Source organism: Ranitomeya variabilis, chromosome 7, assembly GCF_051348905.1.
Source record: "Ranitomeya variabilis isolate aRanVar5 chromosome 7, aRanVar5.hap1, whole genome shotgun sequence".
Classification (NCBI taxonomy): Eukaryota; Metazoa; Chordata; class Amphibia; order Anura; family Dendrobatidae; genus Ranitomeya; species Ranitomeya variabilis.
The window spans coordinates 229,325,107-229,341,560 of NC_135238.1; the positions used below are offsets into that span (position 1 = coordinate 229,325,107).

At 46.9% G+C, this 16,454-nt stretch overlaps 1 protein-coding gene across 1 annotated transcript in view; it reads left to right on the forward strand.

Annotated features, from left to right (window-relative positions):
- ZRANB3 (zinc finger RANBP2-type containing 3) overlaps window positions 1-16,454 on the forward strand; it is a 196,411-nt gene that overhangs the window by 114,832 nt on the left and 65,125 nt on the right. The window contains exons 9-11 of the mRNA XM_077273065.1: window positions 11,828-11,947; window positions 13,903-14,022; window positions 15,132-15,311. Of these exons, the coding sequence (XP_077129180.1) occupies window positions 11,828-11,947; window positions 13,903-14,022; window positions 15,132-15,311 (420 nt within the window). The remainder of the gene's footprint in view (window positions 1-11,827; window positions 11,948-13,902; window positions 14,023-15,131; window positions 15,312-16,454) is intronic.

Genomic DNA, 16,454 nt, shown 5'->3' on the forward strand with positions numbered 1-16,454 from the left:
AAAGGGAGCACCGAGTGCCTTTACTTGGTTTGAACAGTCATTCTGTGCTTACATTCCCTTTAAGACTTTGGCGGCGTGCACCATACATGTACAGCGGACGTGCGCCACTTCTTTATGGAGCGTCCTCAGGACATGAGCACAGTCCATACAGCGGGCATGCAAGAGTAACTGCTGCAATCGGAACCATCTCTAATCATTACTGGTGATCTCTTAGATTCCGCTGTCAGTTGAGACAACGGCATCTAAGATGTTGGGAACCAAAGGTGCTAGTGTGCATCGCTTCATCCCTCCCCTGGTTGGCTTCTCATGGCAGCCGGAGAAGTGATGAAGGTCCGTCCAACATCTTGGAGCTCCTGTGATGAGCAGCCACAGGCCAGGCTTCTTGGGGAATAGTAATTTGTACTGCAATGTAGACGTATTACTATATTTAGTACAAGTTCAATGATCACATTTTCAAGTCCCCTGTAAGGACTAAATCAAATGTCTAAAGTAAAAAAAAAAAAGTTTTTAAGTATTCTTATGTTTCTTTTTTTTTCAATTTCAAAATAAGTAAGTAAAAAAAATAAATAAAATGGGTATATTTAGTATTGCCGTATCCTAAAGACCAGTCTATCAAAATATATAGTTATTTAACCTGTAAGTTAAATTATGTAAAAAGAGTTCCGCCGGCCCAGAGTGTCTTTTCTGTCCGTCCGCCCAGGGTTCTGACGGCCCAGGGTTCTGCCGGCCCAGGGTTCTGCCGGCCCAGGGTGTCTTTTCTGTCCGTTCTTCCAGGGTTCTGCCGGCCCAGGGTTCTGCCGGCCCAGAGTGTCCATCCGTCCAGGGTTTCGCCTTTTCAGAGTGTCTTTTCTGTCCAGGGTTCCGCCGGTCCAGAGTGTCTTTTCTTTCCGTCCGGGATTCCGCCGGCCCAGAGTGTCTTTTCTGTTTCTTCCTCCAGAGTTCCACCGGCCCAGAGTGTCTTTTCTGTCCGTTCATCCAGAGTTCCTCCGGCCCAGAGTGTCTTTTCTGTCCGTCCAGGGTTTCGCTGGCCCAGAGTGTCTTTTCTGTCCGTCCATCCATCCAGAGTTCTGCCGGTTCAGTCTTCCGCCTGCTCGGAGTATGTTTTCTGTCCGTCCTTCCAGAGTTCCGCCGGCCCAGAGTGTCTTATGTGTCCGTCAGTCCAGAGTTCCGCCAGCCCAGAGTTCCGCCAGCCCAGAGTGTCTTTTCTGTCCGTCCATCCAGTGTTCCGCCGGCCTAGAGTGTCTTTTCTGTCCGTCCAGGGTTCTGCCGGCCCAGAGTGTCTTTTCTGTTCATCCGTCCAGAGTTCAGCCGGCCCAGAGTGTCTTTTCTGTTCGTCCAGGGTTCCGCTGGCCCAGAGTGTCTCTTCTGTCCATCCGTGCAGAGTTCTGCCGGCCAAGAGTGTCTTTTCTGTTCATCCGTCCAGAGTTCCGCCGGTTCAGAGTTCCGCCTGCCCAGAGTGTCTTTTCTGTCCATCCGTCCAGAGTTCCGTCGGTTCAGAGTTCCACCGGCCCAGAGTGTCTTTTCTGTCCGTCCGTCCAGAGTTCCGCCGGCCCAGAGTGTCTTTTCTGTCCCTCCGCCCAGGGTTCTGACGGCCCAGGGTTCTGCCGGCCCAGGGTGTCTTTTCTGTCCGTTCTTCCAGGGTTCTGCTGGCCCAGGGTTCTGCCGGCCCAGAGTGTCCATCCGTCCAGGGTTTCGCCTTTTCAGAGTGTCTTTTCTGTCCAGGGTTCCGCCGGTCCAGAGTGTCTTTTCTTTCCGTCCGGGATTCCGCCGGCCCAGAGTGTCTTTTCTGTTTCTTCCTCCAGAGTTCCGCCGGCCCAGAGTGTCTTTTCTGTCCATCCGTTCAGAGTTCCGCCGGTCCAGCTATCATATTATTATTATTATTTATTTATATAGCACCATTAATTCCATGGTGCTGTACATAAGAAGGTGTTACATGCAAAGTTATAGATACCGTTTACAGTAAACAAATTTACAATGACAGACTGTTACAGAGAGGAGAGAGGACCCTGTCCTTGCCGACTTACATTCTATGGGATAATGGGGAAGAGACAGAAGGTCGGGGGTGCAAAAGCTCCAGTGGTGGTGAGGCGGTAGCTCGGGTGGTGGTGAGGCGGTAGCTCGGGTGGTGGTGAGGCAGCAGAATGGTTATTGCAGGCTGTAGGCTTTCCTGAAGAGATGTGTTTTTAGGTTACGTCTGAAGGATCCGAGGGTGGTGGATAATCGGACGTGTTGAGGCGTGGAATTCCAAGGGATGGGGGATATTCGGGAGAAATCTTGGAGGCAGTTGTGTGAGGAACAAATAAGTGTGGTGGAGAGTAGGAGGTCTTGGGAGGATCGAAGATTTCATGAGGGAAGATAGTGGGAGATTAGTTCAGAGATATAGGGAGGGGACAGGTTGTGGATGGCTTTGTAGATCAGTTAGTAGTAGTTTGTACTGGATTCGTTGGGGAATTGGGAGCCAGTGGAGGGATTTGCAGAGGGGAGAAGCAGGGGAGTAGCGAGGAGAGGTGGATTAGGCGGACAGCCGAGTTGAGGACGGACTGGAGTGGTGCCAGAGAGATAGTGGGGAGGCCACAGAGGAGGGTGTTGCAGTAGTTGAGGTGGGAGATGATGAGGGCATGCACAAGAGTTTTAGTAGATTGAGTGCTGAGGAAGGGACGGATTCTGGAAACATTTTTGAGTTGGAGGCGAAAGGAGGTGGCAAGAGTTTGGACGTGCGGTTTGAAGGACAGGCAGAATCGAGAGTTACTCCGAGGCAGCGGATTACAGGTGCGGGAGAGAGCGTGATGCCGTTTACCATAATGGATAGATCAGGTAGGGGAGATACACGAGATGGAGGAAAGATGATGAGTTCGGTTTTGTCTACATTGAGTTTTATGAAGCGAGAGGTGAAGAAGGAGGATATGGCTGATAGACACTCCGGGATTCTGGACAGCAGGGAGCTGAAGTCATGGCCAGAGAGGTAGATCTGAGTGTCATCCGCATACAGGTGGTACTGGAAGCCATAGGACTTTGAGATGTCCTAGGCCAAGGGTATAGATGGAAATAAGTAGGGGCCCCAGGACAGAGCCTTGAGAGACACCAACAGAGAGACAGGGCGGGATGAGGAGGTAGTTTGGGAGTGGGAAACGCTAAATGCAGTCGGAAAAGTATGAGGCAATCCAGGACAGGGCAAGGTCTTTGATGCCAAGGGAAGAAAGAATCTGTAGCAGTAGGCAGTGGTCGACTGTGTCAAAGGCAGAGTGCAGGTCGAGAAGGAGGAGGATGGAGAACTGTCGGCTTTGGCTATAAGTCATTAGTAATTTTGGTCAGAGCAGTTTCGGTGGAGTGGTGGGGGCGGAAACCAGATTGGAGGTTTTCAAGGAGAGAGTTAGATGAGAGGTGGGAGGAAAGTTGCGCATGGACATGCTGCTCAAGGAGTTTTGAAGCAAACGGGAGCAGTGATATAGGGCGATAGCTGGGCATAGCAGTTGGGTCAAGATTAATTTTTTGGGGTGTGATGGTGGCATTTTTGAGGATGGGTGTGATGGTGGCATGTTTGAAGGCAGAGAGGAAGGTAACAGAAGATAGCGATAGGTTGAAGAGATGGGTTAGGGCTGGATTGAGCGTGTTTGTGAGGTTGGGGAGCAGGTGGAAAGGGATGGGGTCAAGTGCACAGGTGGTGAGGTGTGATTTGGAAAGGAGGTGAGTGAGCTCTCCTTCGGTGATTTTGGAGAGGGATGTTATTAGGGAAGGGCAGAGGTCTGGTATATGAAGTGGTTGGGGTGGTGGACAAGTAAAGGTTTGCTTTGTTTGGTCGATCTTATTTTTGAAGTAGGTGGCAAAGTCCTCAGAAGAGATGAGGGGAGTTGAAGGTGGCAGTGGTGGGCGGAGGAGAGAGTTGAATGTGCTGAACAGTTGTTTTGGGTTGTAGGATAATGAGGATACAAGATTAGTGAAATAGGTCTGTTTAGCAGAAGTGAGGGCTAATTTGAAGGCAAGTGTAGCTTGTTTGAAAGCAGTGAAGTCGTCTGGCAGGCGTGTTTTTTTCCAACGCCGCTCTGCGACCCTGGATGCTTGGCGAAGTTTTTTGGTGAGATTGTTGTGCCAGGGTTGCCTATTGATTCGTCGCATTTTGCCATGCATGAGAGGGGCGACTGAGTCTATGGCAGATGTGAGAGTGGCGTTATATTAAGCGGTGGCGCTGTCCGTGTCTTGGAGTGAAGATATGGAGGACAGAGGTAGAAGAGAGTCTGTGAATGTCTAGGTGTGTGAGGTTTCTGCGAGGATGTGGTAGTGGCTGGACATGGGTGGCGGGTGAGGAGGACAAGGATGAGAAGGTGAGTAGATGGTGGTCAGATAGGGGGAAGGGAGAGGTTGTGAGATTAGATAAGGGACAGGGGGGTGAAGAGGTCTAGTGTATGTCCCTCTGTGTGGGTGGCTGTGGAGGACCACTGGGTGAGTGCAAACTATGAAGTAATCGACAGGAGTTTGGAGGCTGCTGGATATATATATCCTTTATTAGTTTTGCATTGTGTTGAGATGACTTTGCCCATTAAAAAACTTTTGATGTTGTGATTTTACATTTTTTTTTTTACTTTGTCTGGAAATTAAAACTTTTTGAAAAAAAAATAAAATTCTCCTGTCAAGACAAAATCCATAGTGCGATGCATATGTTCTTCACTTGCTTCTGTTTTTTTTTTCCCTTCTCCCTCAAAACAACAGCTTTTTGCCAAGCCAGATGCTATTTCTTGAGGCAAAAAGACCCGAACACCCACCAAAGGTTTATGACTCGGGGTTGCCATGGAAACTGTGCTGCTTCTAATAACGGCGCGTTTCAGATTAGCAGACAACAATGTATCTCTATGAGAAGATGTCACCGCGCCGGCACCACAGGGAGTTACCTCTCCACATTACCTGCAGACAAATCATTCCTAACGATCACATTTACTATTAATACACTTAGCACCGGAGCGCACAAGTGTAAATTGATTATATCGGTATCTGATGTTATTGGCAGCCGGCATTAATGTGACTTCACTCACACACTGCGGATTAACATTGTGCAGTTTAGGTGACATATCGCCGACGCCTGTGCGTTATTTCTCACCTCCTGCATCTTCGCCGGAGCAGATTCTGCTGTAAAGAGAAAATTAACTTTTTTATTTTTCTTAAACCACTTTTCGGAACTTGGAATGTGACCGTCCTCCCCTAAATACATCAGCGGCGCCCTTTATTGTTAGCGCTGACCCAGAGTACAGATCCGTAGGAAAATGTGTTCATGTAGCAAAAATATCATTAGAGACTCAAGAACATGAGCCAACTACTGCTCTGGAGAAGTGCAGAGAGGTGCAAAACCGGAGTATTTCACCCAAAAAAGCTTGTGGGGCTATGATAAAGGACCACAAAGTATACAACCAGTGTGGAAAATAAGTATTTGATACACTGTAGTTTTTGCACGTTTTCCCACCTACAAAGAATGGAGAGGTCTGTCATTTTTATCATAGGTACACTTCACCTGTGAGAGACAGAATCTATGAATAAAAAACAAAAAATCACATTGTAAGATTGTTATATAATTAATTAGCATTTTATTGCATGAAATAAGTATTTCATCTCCGCCAACCAGCAAGAATTCTGCTCTAACAGACCTATTAGTTTTTCTTTAAGAAGCCTCCTACTCTGCACTCATTACCTGGGTTAATTGCACCTGTTTGAACTCGTTACTTGTATAAAAGACACTTGTCCACACATTCAATCACACTCCAACCTCTCCACCATGGCCAAGACCAAAGAATTTTCTAAGGTCACCAGGGACAAATTGTAGACCTGCACAAGGGTGGAATGGGCTACAAGACAATAGACAAGCGGATTGGTGAGAAAGGGAGCAACTGTTGGCACAATTATTAGAAAATGGTAGAAACACAAGATGACTGTCAATCTTCCTCAATCTGAGACTCCATGCAAGATCTCGCCTCGTGAGATAAGGATGATACTGAGAGAACTACAATGGAGGACCTGGTCAGTGATCTGAAGAGCGCTGGGGCCACAGTCTGAAACATTATTGTTAATAACACACTACACCGTCATGGGTTAAAATCCTGCAGGGCACGCAAGGTTCCCCTGCTCATCTGGATGATCCAGAGGAGGCATGGGAGAAGATCATGTGGTCAGATGAGACCAAAATAGACCTTTTTGGTATCAACTCCACTCACCATGTTTGGAGGAAGAAAAAGAATGAGTAAAACCCCAAGAACACTGTCCCAACCGTGAAGCATGGTGGGAGAAACATCCCACTTTGGGGGGCTTTACTGCAAAGAGGACAGGACGACCGCACCATTTTGAAGGGCGGATGCATGGGGTCATCGTATCTCAAGGTTTTAACCATCAACCTCCTTCCCCCAGTTAAAACATTGAATATTGGTCATGGCTAGGTCTTCCAGCCTGGCAATGACCTGAAACACACAGCCAGGGAAACTAAAGAGTGGCTCTGTAAGAAGCATTTCAGGGTACTGGAGTGGCCTAGCCAGTCTACAGATCTGAACCCAATAGAAAATCTTTGGAGCAGCTGAAACTCAATGTTTCCCAGTACAGCCCCGAAAGCTGAAAGATCTGGAGAAGATCTATATGGAGGAGGGGACAAAATCCCTGCTGCAGTGCGTGCAAGCCTGGTCAAGAACCACTGGAAATGTCTGACCTCTGTAATTGCAAACAAAGGTTTATATGCCAAATATTCAGTTCTGTTTTTCTATTCTATCAAATATTTATTTCATGCAATAAATGCTAATTAATTGTGTAAAAATTATGTGATTTTCTTTGAAGATTCTTTTTTTCACACAAGTGTACCTATGATAAAAATTACAGACCTCTCCATTATTTGTAGGTGGGAAAACTTGCAAAATCGACTGTGTATCAAATACTTTTTTTGCCCACTGTATCTGTGTGTATATACGGTATATATTATGTATTCATGTATATTACACTCCTCAATGCATCGCAGCTATGATAGAAAAGTGTCAGGTAACGCAGATCATCGCAGCTATGATAGAAAAGTTTGGGGACAAGCAGAGCATTGCAGCTATGATAGAAAAGTGTCAAGTAACGAAGAGCATCGCAGCTATGATAGAAAAGTGTGGAGACACGCAGAGCATCTCAGCTATGATAGAAAAGTGTCAGGTAACGCAAAGCATCGCAGCTATGATAGAAAAGTGTGGGGACAAGCAGAGCATCTCAGCTATGATAGAAAAGTGTCAGGTAGCGCAGAGCATAGCAGCTATGATAGAAAAGTGTGGGGACAAGCAAAGCATCATAGCTATGATAGAAAAGTGTGGGGACAAGCAGAGCATCACAGCTATGATAGAAAAGTGACAGGTAACGAAGAGCATCGCAGCTATGATAGAAAAGTGTGGGGACAAGCAGAGCATCACAGCTATGATAGAAAAGTGTGGGGACAAACAGAGCATCGCAGCTATGATAGAAAAGTGTCAGGTAATGAAGAGCATTGCAGCTATAATAGAAAAGTGTGGGGAGAAGCAGAGCATCTCAGCTATGATAGAAAAGTGGGGAGAAGCAGAACATCGCAGCTATGATAGAAAAGTGTGGGGACAAGCAGAGCATCGCAGCTATGATAGAAAAGTGTCAGGTAATGAAGAGCATCTCCGCTATGATAGAAAAGTGTGGGGAGAAGCAGAGCATCTCAGCTATGATAGAAAAGTGGGGAGAAGCAGAGCATCGCAGCTATGATAGAAAAGTGTGGGGACAAGCAGAGCATCGCAGCTGTGATAGAAAAGTGTCGGGTAACGCAGAGCATCGCAGCTATGATAGAAAAGTGTGGGGACAAGCAGAGCATCTCCGCTATGATAGAAAAGAGCATATAGCGGCACATAAGAATCAAAACTGAACCAAGTTGCGGTGGAAGAAGACTAAATGACTTTATCCATCTTGTGAGCGGCCAGTTGGTCGCTTGGCTGTAGAAGAGACACTGCAGGCTGCTCTATGGGAAGCAGATGAGCCGGCGAGGCAGAGTGATGGGACAATGTTCTGCTGGTAACCTTGTGTCCTGGCATCATATGGACATGTACCACCTACCTAACACTGTGCAGACTCAGTACCTCATTTTTGGATGCAGGATTCCCTATTGGCGAGTCTCTTTCGGCAGATAATGGTCGGTCAGGGAAAGTATGAGGAACATAACAGAGAGAAGGAAAAGATGACTTGTCTTCAGTTCCCCAGATCCCAGTCCGATCCATCATGTATGGGAACGTGCTGGAATATCGAGTCCGATCCATGGAGGCTGCGCTGCATAACATAGGTGGCGGAGAGGAGCTGCCAGTCACGTCTTGGTGCAGATACTACATGACCCGTCAGATCTTGTGGAGTCCATGTCTCATAGGGGCAGAAAGAGGGGGTCCTGCACAGTGTTAGGACGGTGGTTTCAATGTTTTGGCTGATCAGTGTGTGTGGTTAGATGAGAATTTGGATCAGGAAATTATACAGATCAGTAAAAAAAACTGTAAAAATAAGAATGGATTTAAGATCAGAAATCTCCATCTTCTTAGAGCAAAAAGTCCTGTGACTGTGAAAACTTAGCACCGAGTTACCGCATTAAAGCTTCCCAGAAATTATTACTGTAAAGTTATGTAAATGAAAGCGTTATGTAAACATGAGGTTTTCACGTCTCCTCCCCGGCGCCCCGATCCCCCCCAACATGACCGCCGAGTTCAATCCGAAAATCTCCCTAAACGGTTATTTGATCATATCAGCTGCTCGTCTTGTGGCCGTGAATTATTAATGTTTCCCCCCTTTACATTTTTGTGTATTATTTGTGACACATTGGTATATTCTCTTCAGGGGGCGGCGGAGTTAGAGAAGGGACGGGGGGCGCGGAGGCTCCGGTATATTTCAGGCTCGGGGTTTAATGAGCGCATTATACTGAATATTTTATTAATGCATTTGTTCATCTCCTTCTCGAGGATTCTCATAAACTGCAGCCTTAACCCCTCCGACGCTGCCGAGGGGGTCGCACCGTATCCGGTGCACGGCTGTGCATATGTAGAGAGCACCGGGCTCAAAGGGGTTAATGCGTGCTAATAGCTTATCCCGTCAATTTGGAGCCGGAGCCGTCTCGGGGGCTGCGTGGGTTACAGTGGTAAGCAGTAAATTATTCATTACTAATTAAAATCCATGACACCACTGATACCTGTATTACACCGGCGGATACGAGGATGTAGAGACCCTGGAATTTATTCCATTCTGTTCTATGCATTGGAATGACAGCACCTGCCCCGACCGCCTCTCCGGCCCCGACCTCCTCTCCTGCCCCGACCTCCTCTCCTGCCCCGACCTCCTCTCCTGCCCCGACCTCCTCTCCTGCCCCGACCTCCTCTCCTGCCCCGACCTCCTCTCCTGCCCCGACCTCCTCTCCTGCCCCGACCTCCTCTCCTGCCCCGACCTCCTCTCCTGCCCCGACCTCCTCTCCTGCCCCGACCTCCTCTCCTGCCCCGACCTCCTCTCCTGCCCCGACCGCCTCTCCGGCCCCGACCTCCTCTCCGGCCCCGACCTCCTCTCCGGCCCCGACCTCCTCTCCGGCCCCGACCTCCTCTCCTGCCCCGAACTCCTCTCCTGCCCCGACCTCCTCTCCTGCCCCGACCTCCTCTCCTGCCCCGACCTCCTCTCCTGCCCCGACCTCCTCTCCTGCCCCGACCTCCTCTCCTGCCCCGTTTCTGCCTCGCACCCTTCATCTCTATGAATGTCCTCACAAGTAGATACACCAAGGATCTAGTATTGATGGTGTCAGGATAGTGATCGCTGGTGAAAATGCCGCAGATGTAGCAACAGGGACGATGCACGATAAATGTGACACATAATATTTCAAACGCAGCGTGAAATCAGCCAGTTACTCCACCATCTAGCAACAGCTCACAGGTATAAAGAGCAAGTAACACAATAAATCCAGTGCTTTCATGTGCGAGCCATAAACTGAGAGATGGATACAATCCAGGACAAGAATGGTAATACATATATTTTCTTCACAGCCTGTATTATACTCCAGAGCTGCACTCACTATTCTGCTGGTGCAGTCACTGTGTACACACATTACATTACTGATCCTGAGTTACATCCTGTATTATACTCCAGAGCTGCACTCACTATTCTGCTGGTGCAGTCACTGTGTACATACATTACATTACTGATCCGGAGTTAAATCCTGTACTATACTCCAGAGCTGCACTCACTATTCTGCTGGTGCAGTCACTGTGTACATACATTACATTACTGATCCTGAGTTACATCCTGTATTATACTCCAGAGCTGCACTCACTATTCTGCTGGTGCAGTCACTGTGTACATACATTACATTACTGATCCTGAGTTACATCCTGTATTATACTCCAGAGCTGCACTCACTATTCTGCTGGTGCAGTCACTGTGTACATACATTACATTACTGATCCTGAGTTACATCCTGTATTATACTCCAGAGCTGCACTCACTATTCTGCTGGTGCAGTCACTGTGTACATACATTACATTACTGATCCTGAGTTACCTCCTGCATTATACCCCAGAGCTGCACTCACTATTCTGCTGGTGCAGTCACTGTCTACATACATTACATTACTGATCCTGAGTTACATCCTGTATTATACTCCAGAGCTGCACTCACTATTCTGCTGGTGCAGTCACTGTGTACATACATTACATTACTGATCCTGAGTTACATCCTGTATTATACCCCAGAGCTGCACTCACTATTCTGCTGGTGCAGTCACTGTGTACATATATTACATTACTGATCCTGAGTTACATCCTGTATTATACTCCAGAGCTGCACTCACTATTCTGCTGGTGAAATCACTGTGTACATACATTACATTACTGATCCTGTACTGATCCTGAGTTACCTCCTGCATTATACTCAGTTTGCACTCAGTATTCTGTTGGCACAGTACAGGATCAGTAATGTAGTGTATGAACACAGTGACTCCACAAGCAGAATTGTGAGTGCAGCTCTGGAGTATAATACAGGATGTAACTCAGGATCAGTAATGTATGTACACAGTGACTGCACCAGCAGAATAGTGAGTGCAGCTCTGGAGTATAATACAGGATGTAACTCAGGATCAGTAATGTAATGTATGTACACAGTGACTGCACCAGCAGAATAGTGATTGCAGCTCTGGAGTATAATACAGGATATAACTCAGGATCAGTAATGTATGTACACAGTGACTGCACCAGCAGAATAGTGAGTGCAGCTCTGGGGTATAATATAGGATGTAACTCAGGATCAGTAATGTAATGTATGTACACAGTGACTGCACCAGCAGAATAGTGATTGCAGCTCTGGAGTATAATACAGGATATAACTCAGGATCAGTAATGTATGTACACAGTGACTCCACCAGCAGAATAGTGAGTGCAGCTCTGGAGTATAATACAAAATGTAACTCAGGATCAGTAATGTAATGTATGTACACAGTGACTGCTCCAGCAGAATAGTGAGTGCAGCTCTGGAGTATAATACAGGATATAACTCAGGATCAGTAATGTAATGTATGTACACAGTGACTGCACCAGCAGAATAGTGATTGCAGCTCTGGAGTATAATACAGGACGTACAGTGGCTCATGATCTTATTCTACATATGAATGGATGTGATCTCTGGACTGCAGCTCTATAGATTGCTGCTCTGGGGGGTGATTACCGCCGTCACTATTTCTTAATGTCTCGGATGCTGCTCTTCCTAACTACCCGCAGTGACTTGTAGTCTTGAGTGAGTTTCTTCCAGTCTCTTTCTCTCCCTCTCAATTTGCAGTGTCAGAATGATAGATTATTGTGTTTTTCAGGCTGGGGCCGTGAAAGATTACATTAAAATGATGTTGGAAAATGAGAAGCTGAAGTTCCTGGTGTTCGGGCACCATCTCTCCATGCTCCAGGCCTGCACAGAGGCCGCTATAGAGAGTAAGGTGAGTGAAGGCTCAGCCTGGGCCGGTACCAGGTCCACGTAGGAGATCAGACCCGCTCTACATAAATGCACATGTGGCTGGAGGTCTCCTCTCCGGTGTTGGTGACGTTCCCTGTCTGCCGCCATCTATGGCCCAGTCCGGCTGGGCTGACCGTGTATCGTTACCGCTGCATCCCCAGCGCACAAGATGGCGGCCTCGAGCGTTTGTAGGGGCTCTTTAATTATGCAGAACCGCTTTTCTTATGTTCATATTTACTAAGAAAAACTGTGAGCGCGCGCCCCAGGGGAGACGAGGAAGTCTTAATTGGAGGTGATTTCAGCCCATTAATGGCTCGGCGATGCGCGGTGTCAGAGAACGACAGTCAATAAAGCGCTAGTGACAGTTTAATTAATAACCACCTTAAAATGTAAGCTCCGCGTGGCAGGACCTCGCCATTTCTTCTGAACGCATCTCCAATCTGTAACTTCCTTTGTGTTTAACCTCATTATAGGCATTGATCTGTTTACCCTGCAAAAATGTGTATACGGCGCCGGGTGCTATAGAAAGCGGCGGGATCATTTACTGTCACGCTTCCGTTCAGTGGCCATTTCACTCATTCTGTGCCCTAATTTATATCATTAATTAGACAAATATCAAGTTATATAAGAATAATATATCCATTAATTTCCATTACCAGATAGAAAATCTAGTGGGGTTGGATTTAGCAGGGTCGCCGCTGTCCGTATGCTATGGAGGGGACCTGAGGTGTGGGCAGAGCGCTTGTTGGTTGGTTTATTCTGGCTGTCGGCAGCACATCGCCCCGTTTACATACAGGTCTATATGCGGATAGCACGGCTTATTCTGGCTGTCGGCACCACATCGCCCCCTTTACACACAGGTCTATATGCAGATAGCACGATTTATTCTGGCTGTCGGCAGCACATTGCCCCCTTTACACACAGGTCTATATGCGGATAGCACGGTTTATTCTGGCTGTCGGCAGCACATCGCCCCCTTTACACACAGGTCTATATGCCGACATGGTGCTAGGACCATGTAATGATCCCCATTAGTTCACGTCAGGACATGTGAACCAATCTGGCCCGATAGATCCTGGCTCGCCAACGGGCTGCAAATCCTACTGTATTGGCCTTAAAGGGCTCATTCGGTCACGTTATTGGTAACATATCCTTGGGGTCCGTCATTAGTATCATACCGGTGGGGGTCCAACACCCGGGACCTCCACTCATCAGTAGTCCTCTCCCAGCAGAGTCCAACCATGGATCTCTGCAGCACAACTGTTTTCAAGTTTTACAAGCGGGGAGGAAGTCACTGCTGATCAGGTGTCGGACCCCCACCAATCTGACATTGATGACCCATTTTAAAGATTACTCATTAATATTATATACCCAAGCAATTGCTTCCAGTCTTCTGCTTCCCTCGGAAGTGTAGATCAGAAGTATTTTCCGAGGTCTGGTTCATTGGAAAACGTTGATCATCGACTTCCATTTTAAAAAAAATATATATATATATATATATATATATATATATATATATATATATATATATATATATATATATATATATATATATATATATATATATATATATATATATATATATATATATATATATATATCTTTATTTTATTTATTGTTCCCCTTCATATTGAAAACAATATTCCAACACATTCTGGGAAAATGTAATTATTTCCTCCTATTCCTATTCCCTGCGGAACGGCCAGAGGTTTTCCTAGGACCCACACCAAATCTAAAGGAAATTTGTGTACTGAACCCTGAAGGGGTTTTATAACCAGTAAGTCGTTGCCCTTCTGTCTCGTTGGACATCATAGAGGGGATTGCACTCTTTTTTGGCCAGCTAAGCTGGTGGCTGCTCTCGTTCTGCTGCACTCGCGTGAGTCGCCGATTGCAGCTTTCCCCAGGATAATCTGCTGTTTGCTCACAATCTGATTGCAGGCCCGCTATATCCGAATCGACGGGAGCGTGCCATCTGCAGAGAGAATTCACCTGGTTCATCAGTTCCAGAATGACCCGGATACCCGTGTGGCTATTCTCAGCATCCAAGCTGCCGGACAGGTAAGAAACAAATGATCATAATTCTTTGTTCACATTTCAGTTTTGCTGTACATTTTGTTTTTTTTAGACATAAAAAAAAATATAAAATGTGAAAAGACCCAAAGGATAAGTGATAAGTTACTGATTAACGGAGGGACGAGCATTGGGGACCCTTAACGATCCCCAAAACAAGGCTCTGAAATACCCAATAGATTGGAGACATGAGTGACCTACATTTATAGTACTCTGTTATCTCCACCGGTCCGGTGGTCCTGCATGCACTGTATGCAGTTATCGTCCACTGTCATGTAGTTGGAGCGGTGGTCCTGTATGCATTGTATACAGTTATCGCTCACAGTCCTGTAGTTGGAGCAGTGGTCCTGTATGCACTGCATGCAGTTATCGTCCTCTGTCCTGTAGTTGGAGCATTGATAGCGACAAGAATTGAGCGCCAGTTCTATTAGTTATGACGACTGTTGCTTGATTGCTGCTTTGCACAGGAACCTCACCGGAGGCCGCCGAACCTCACCGGAGGCCGCGGAACCTCACCCGCTGCATATCTTCCTGATGCAGAAGTGAGCGGCTTCAGATAACCCCTATGAGATGAAGTTCCCAACGCTGTACAGAAGACGCATATTTTCCTCTCACTTCACCGTAGTGATATCTGCCACCAAATCCGGACATTTTATTCTGAGGATTTTCTGTACTCGGCTGGGATGACATTTAGTGTTATCTCATCCATGATGCCGCTGCTGTAATATGCAGCAGATTTTCAGCTTACAGATTTTCAGTTTAGAATCTGCTGTGTATTATCCCTGCAAAAGTGTTCTATTGTCAGGCGGAAAGGTGGTGCCCGGGGCAAGAGACCATCGTTGCCCCTTTATGGACGTAGGCAGCACCTCAGCCGCTCTTCCTTCTCTCGGCTTCATTGCCCCCTTTATGGACATAGGCAGCACCTCAGCCGCTCTTCCTTCTCTCAGCGTCATTGCCCCCTTTATGGACGTAGGCAGCACCTCAGCCGCTCTTCCTTCTCTCAGCGTCATTGCATCGGTGATATTTATACAGATGACGGATATATTCCTTTGCTTTCACGTTCTTTTCTTACACTTCTGTGTCTTTTCTCGGACCAGGGGCTGACGTTCACGGCTGCCACCCACGTCGTGTTCGCTGAACTTTACTGGGATCCAGGTCACATCAAACAAGCCGAGGACAGAGCCCACCGCATCGGACAGAGCAGCTCCGTGCACATCCATTATCTGATCGCCAAAGGGACCCTGGACACGCTGATGTGGGGGATGCTGAACAGGAAGGTACGAGAATGCCGCAGCAGACCGCCGCAGCGCCACCTAAAAATAATATCTATATATCGGCATTCCACGTCTTCACTCCCCTCAGATTGACTAATCTTAAAAAAAAAAAAAAAATCTCAGCTGAGAAGCCCTCAGATTTAATGAAGAGTGAGTCACACACAACATGTCATCTTTTCATAGTTTCACGCCCACTCCGGCTCCTATCGCCCGCTTCAATTAATTTGGTAGCACTGTCATTCAACAAAGAGAAGATGGTGAGGCGGGGGGAGCAGGCAAGAGAAAAGGAAAGAAAAGAAAGACCCCCCAAAAAGTCACATTCTTGCACATGTTAAAACCCCCCCGATGTAGCAGGTGTCAGGTGTTTTTTGTGTTTTATTATATACCGTATATACTTTTTCCTTATTACTGATCTTGTCAGTTCGAGTTCCAGCATGAAGTGACATGAACACAGCACTAACAGGTCTGCGCCTCATACAGGCGGCGAGTCGTCATGTTCTCTGTGCTCGGCTGAAATCCAGACAATGCCGGGGTATGATACGTTTCTACGCTATTCCGGAAAGAAGGGCGATAAAGCCCCCAACCCGAGAATAAAGGATGGTAGAAGGAAGACGCCTCATTATAGTCTGACTTAATTATTTTATCCTTATTTATTAATATCTGTGGTTATATCATACACAGTAGATTTATATTTATCATTTGTTCTTATATTATAGATCTAGGTAATAGAAGTATTCATTAAAGGGGTGTTCCGGGAGTGCAAATGTTTGGAGTGGAGGAGCATGCGCAACCTCCCCTCCATTCATTGTCTATAGGACTAACAGTATAGTAGAGCGATGCACTCCCATAGGAGCAGAGGTCGCACAAGCACCCCTCCATTCATTGTTTATGAGACTGACCGTATAGTAGAGCAATGCACTCCCATAGGATTGGAGATCCTGCACATGTGACCCTCCATTCATTGTCTATGGGACTGATGGATATAGTACAGCAATGCACTCCCATAGGAGCGGAAGTCGCACCAGCTCCCCTTCATTCATGGTCTACGGGATTGACAGATCTAGTAGAGCGATGCACTTGGGTTGTACTTGGTCCCATAGGAGCGGAGGTCACGCACCTGCTCCTTCATTGTCTTTGGGACTGTCG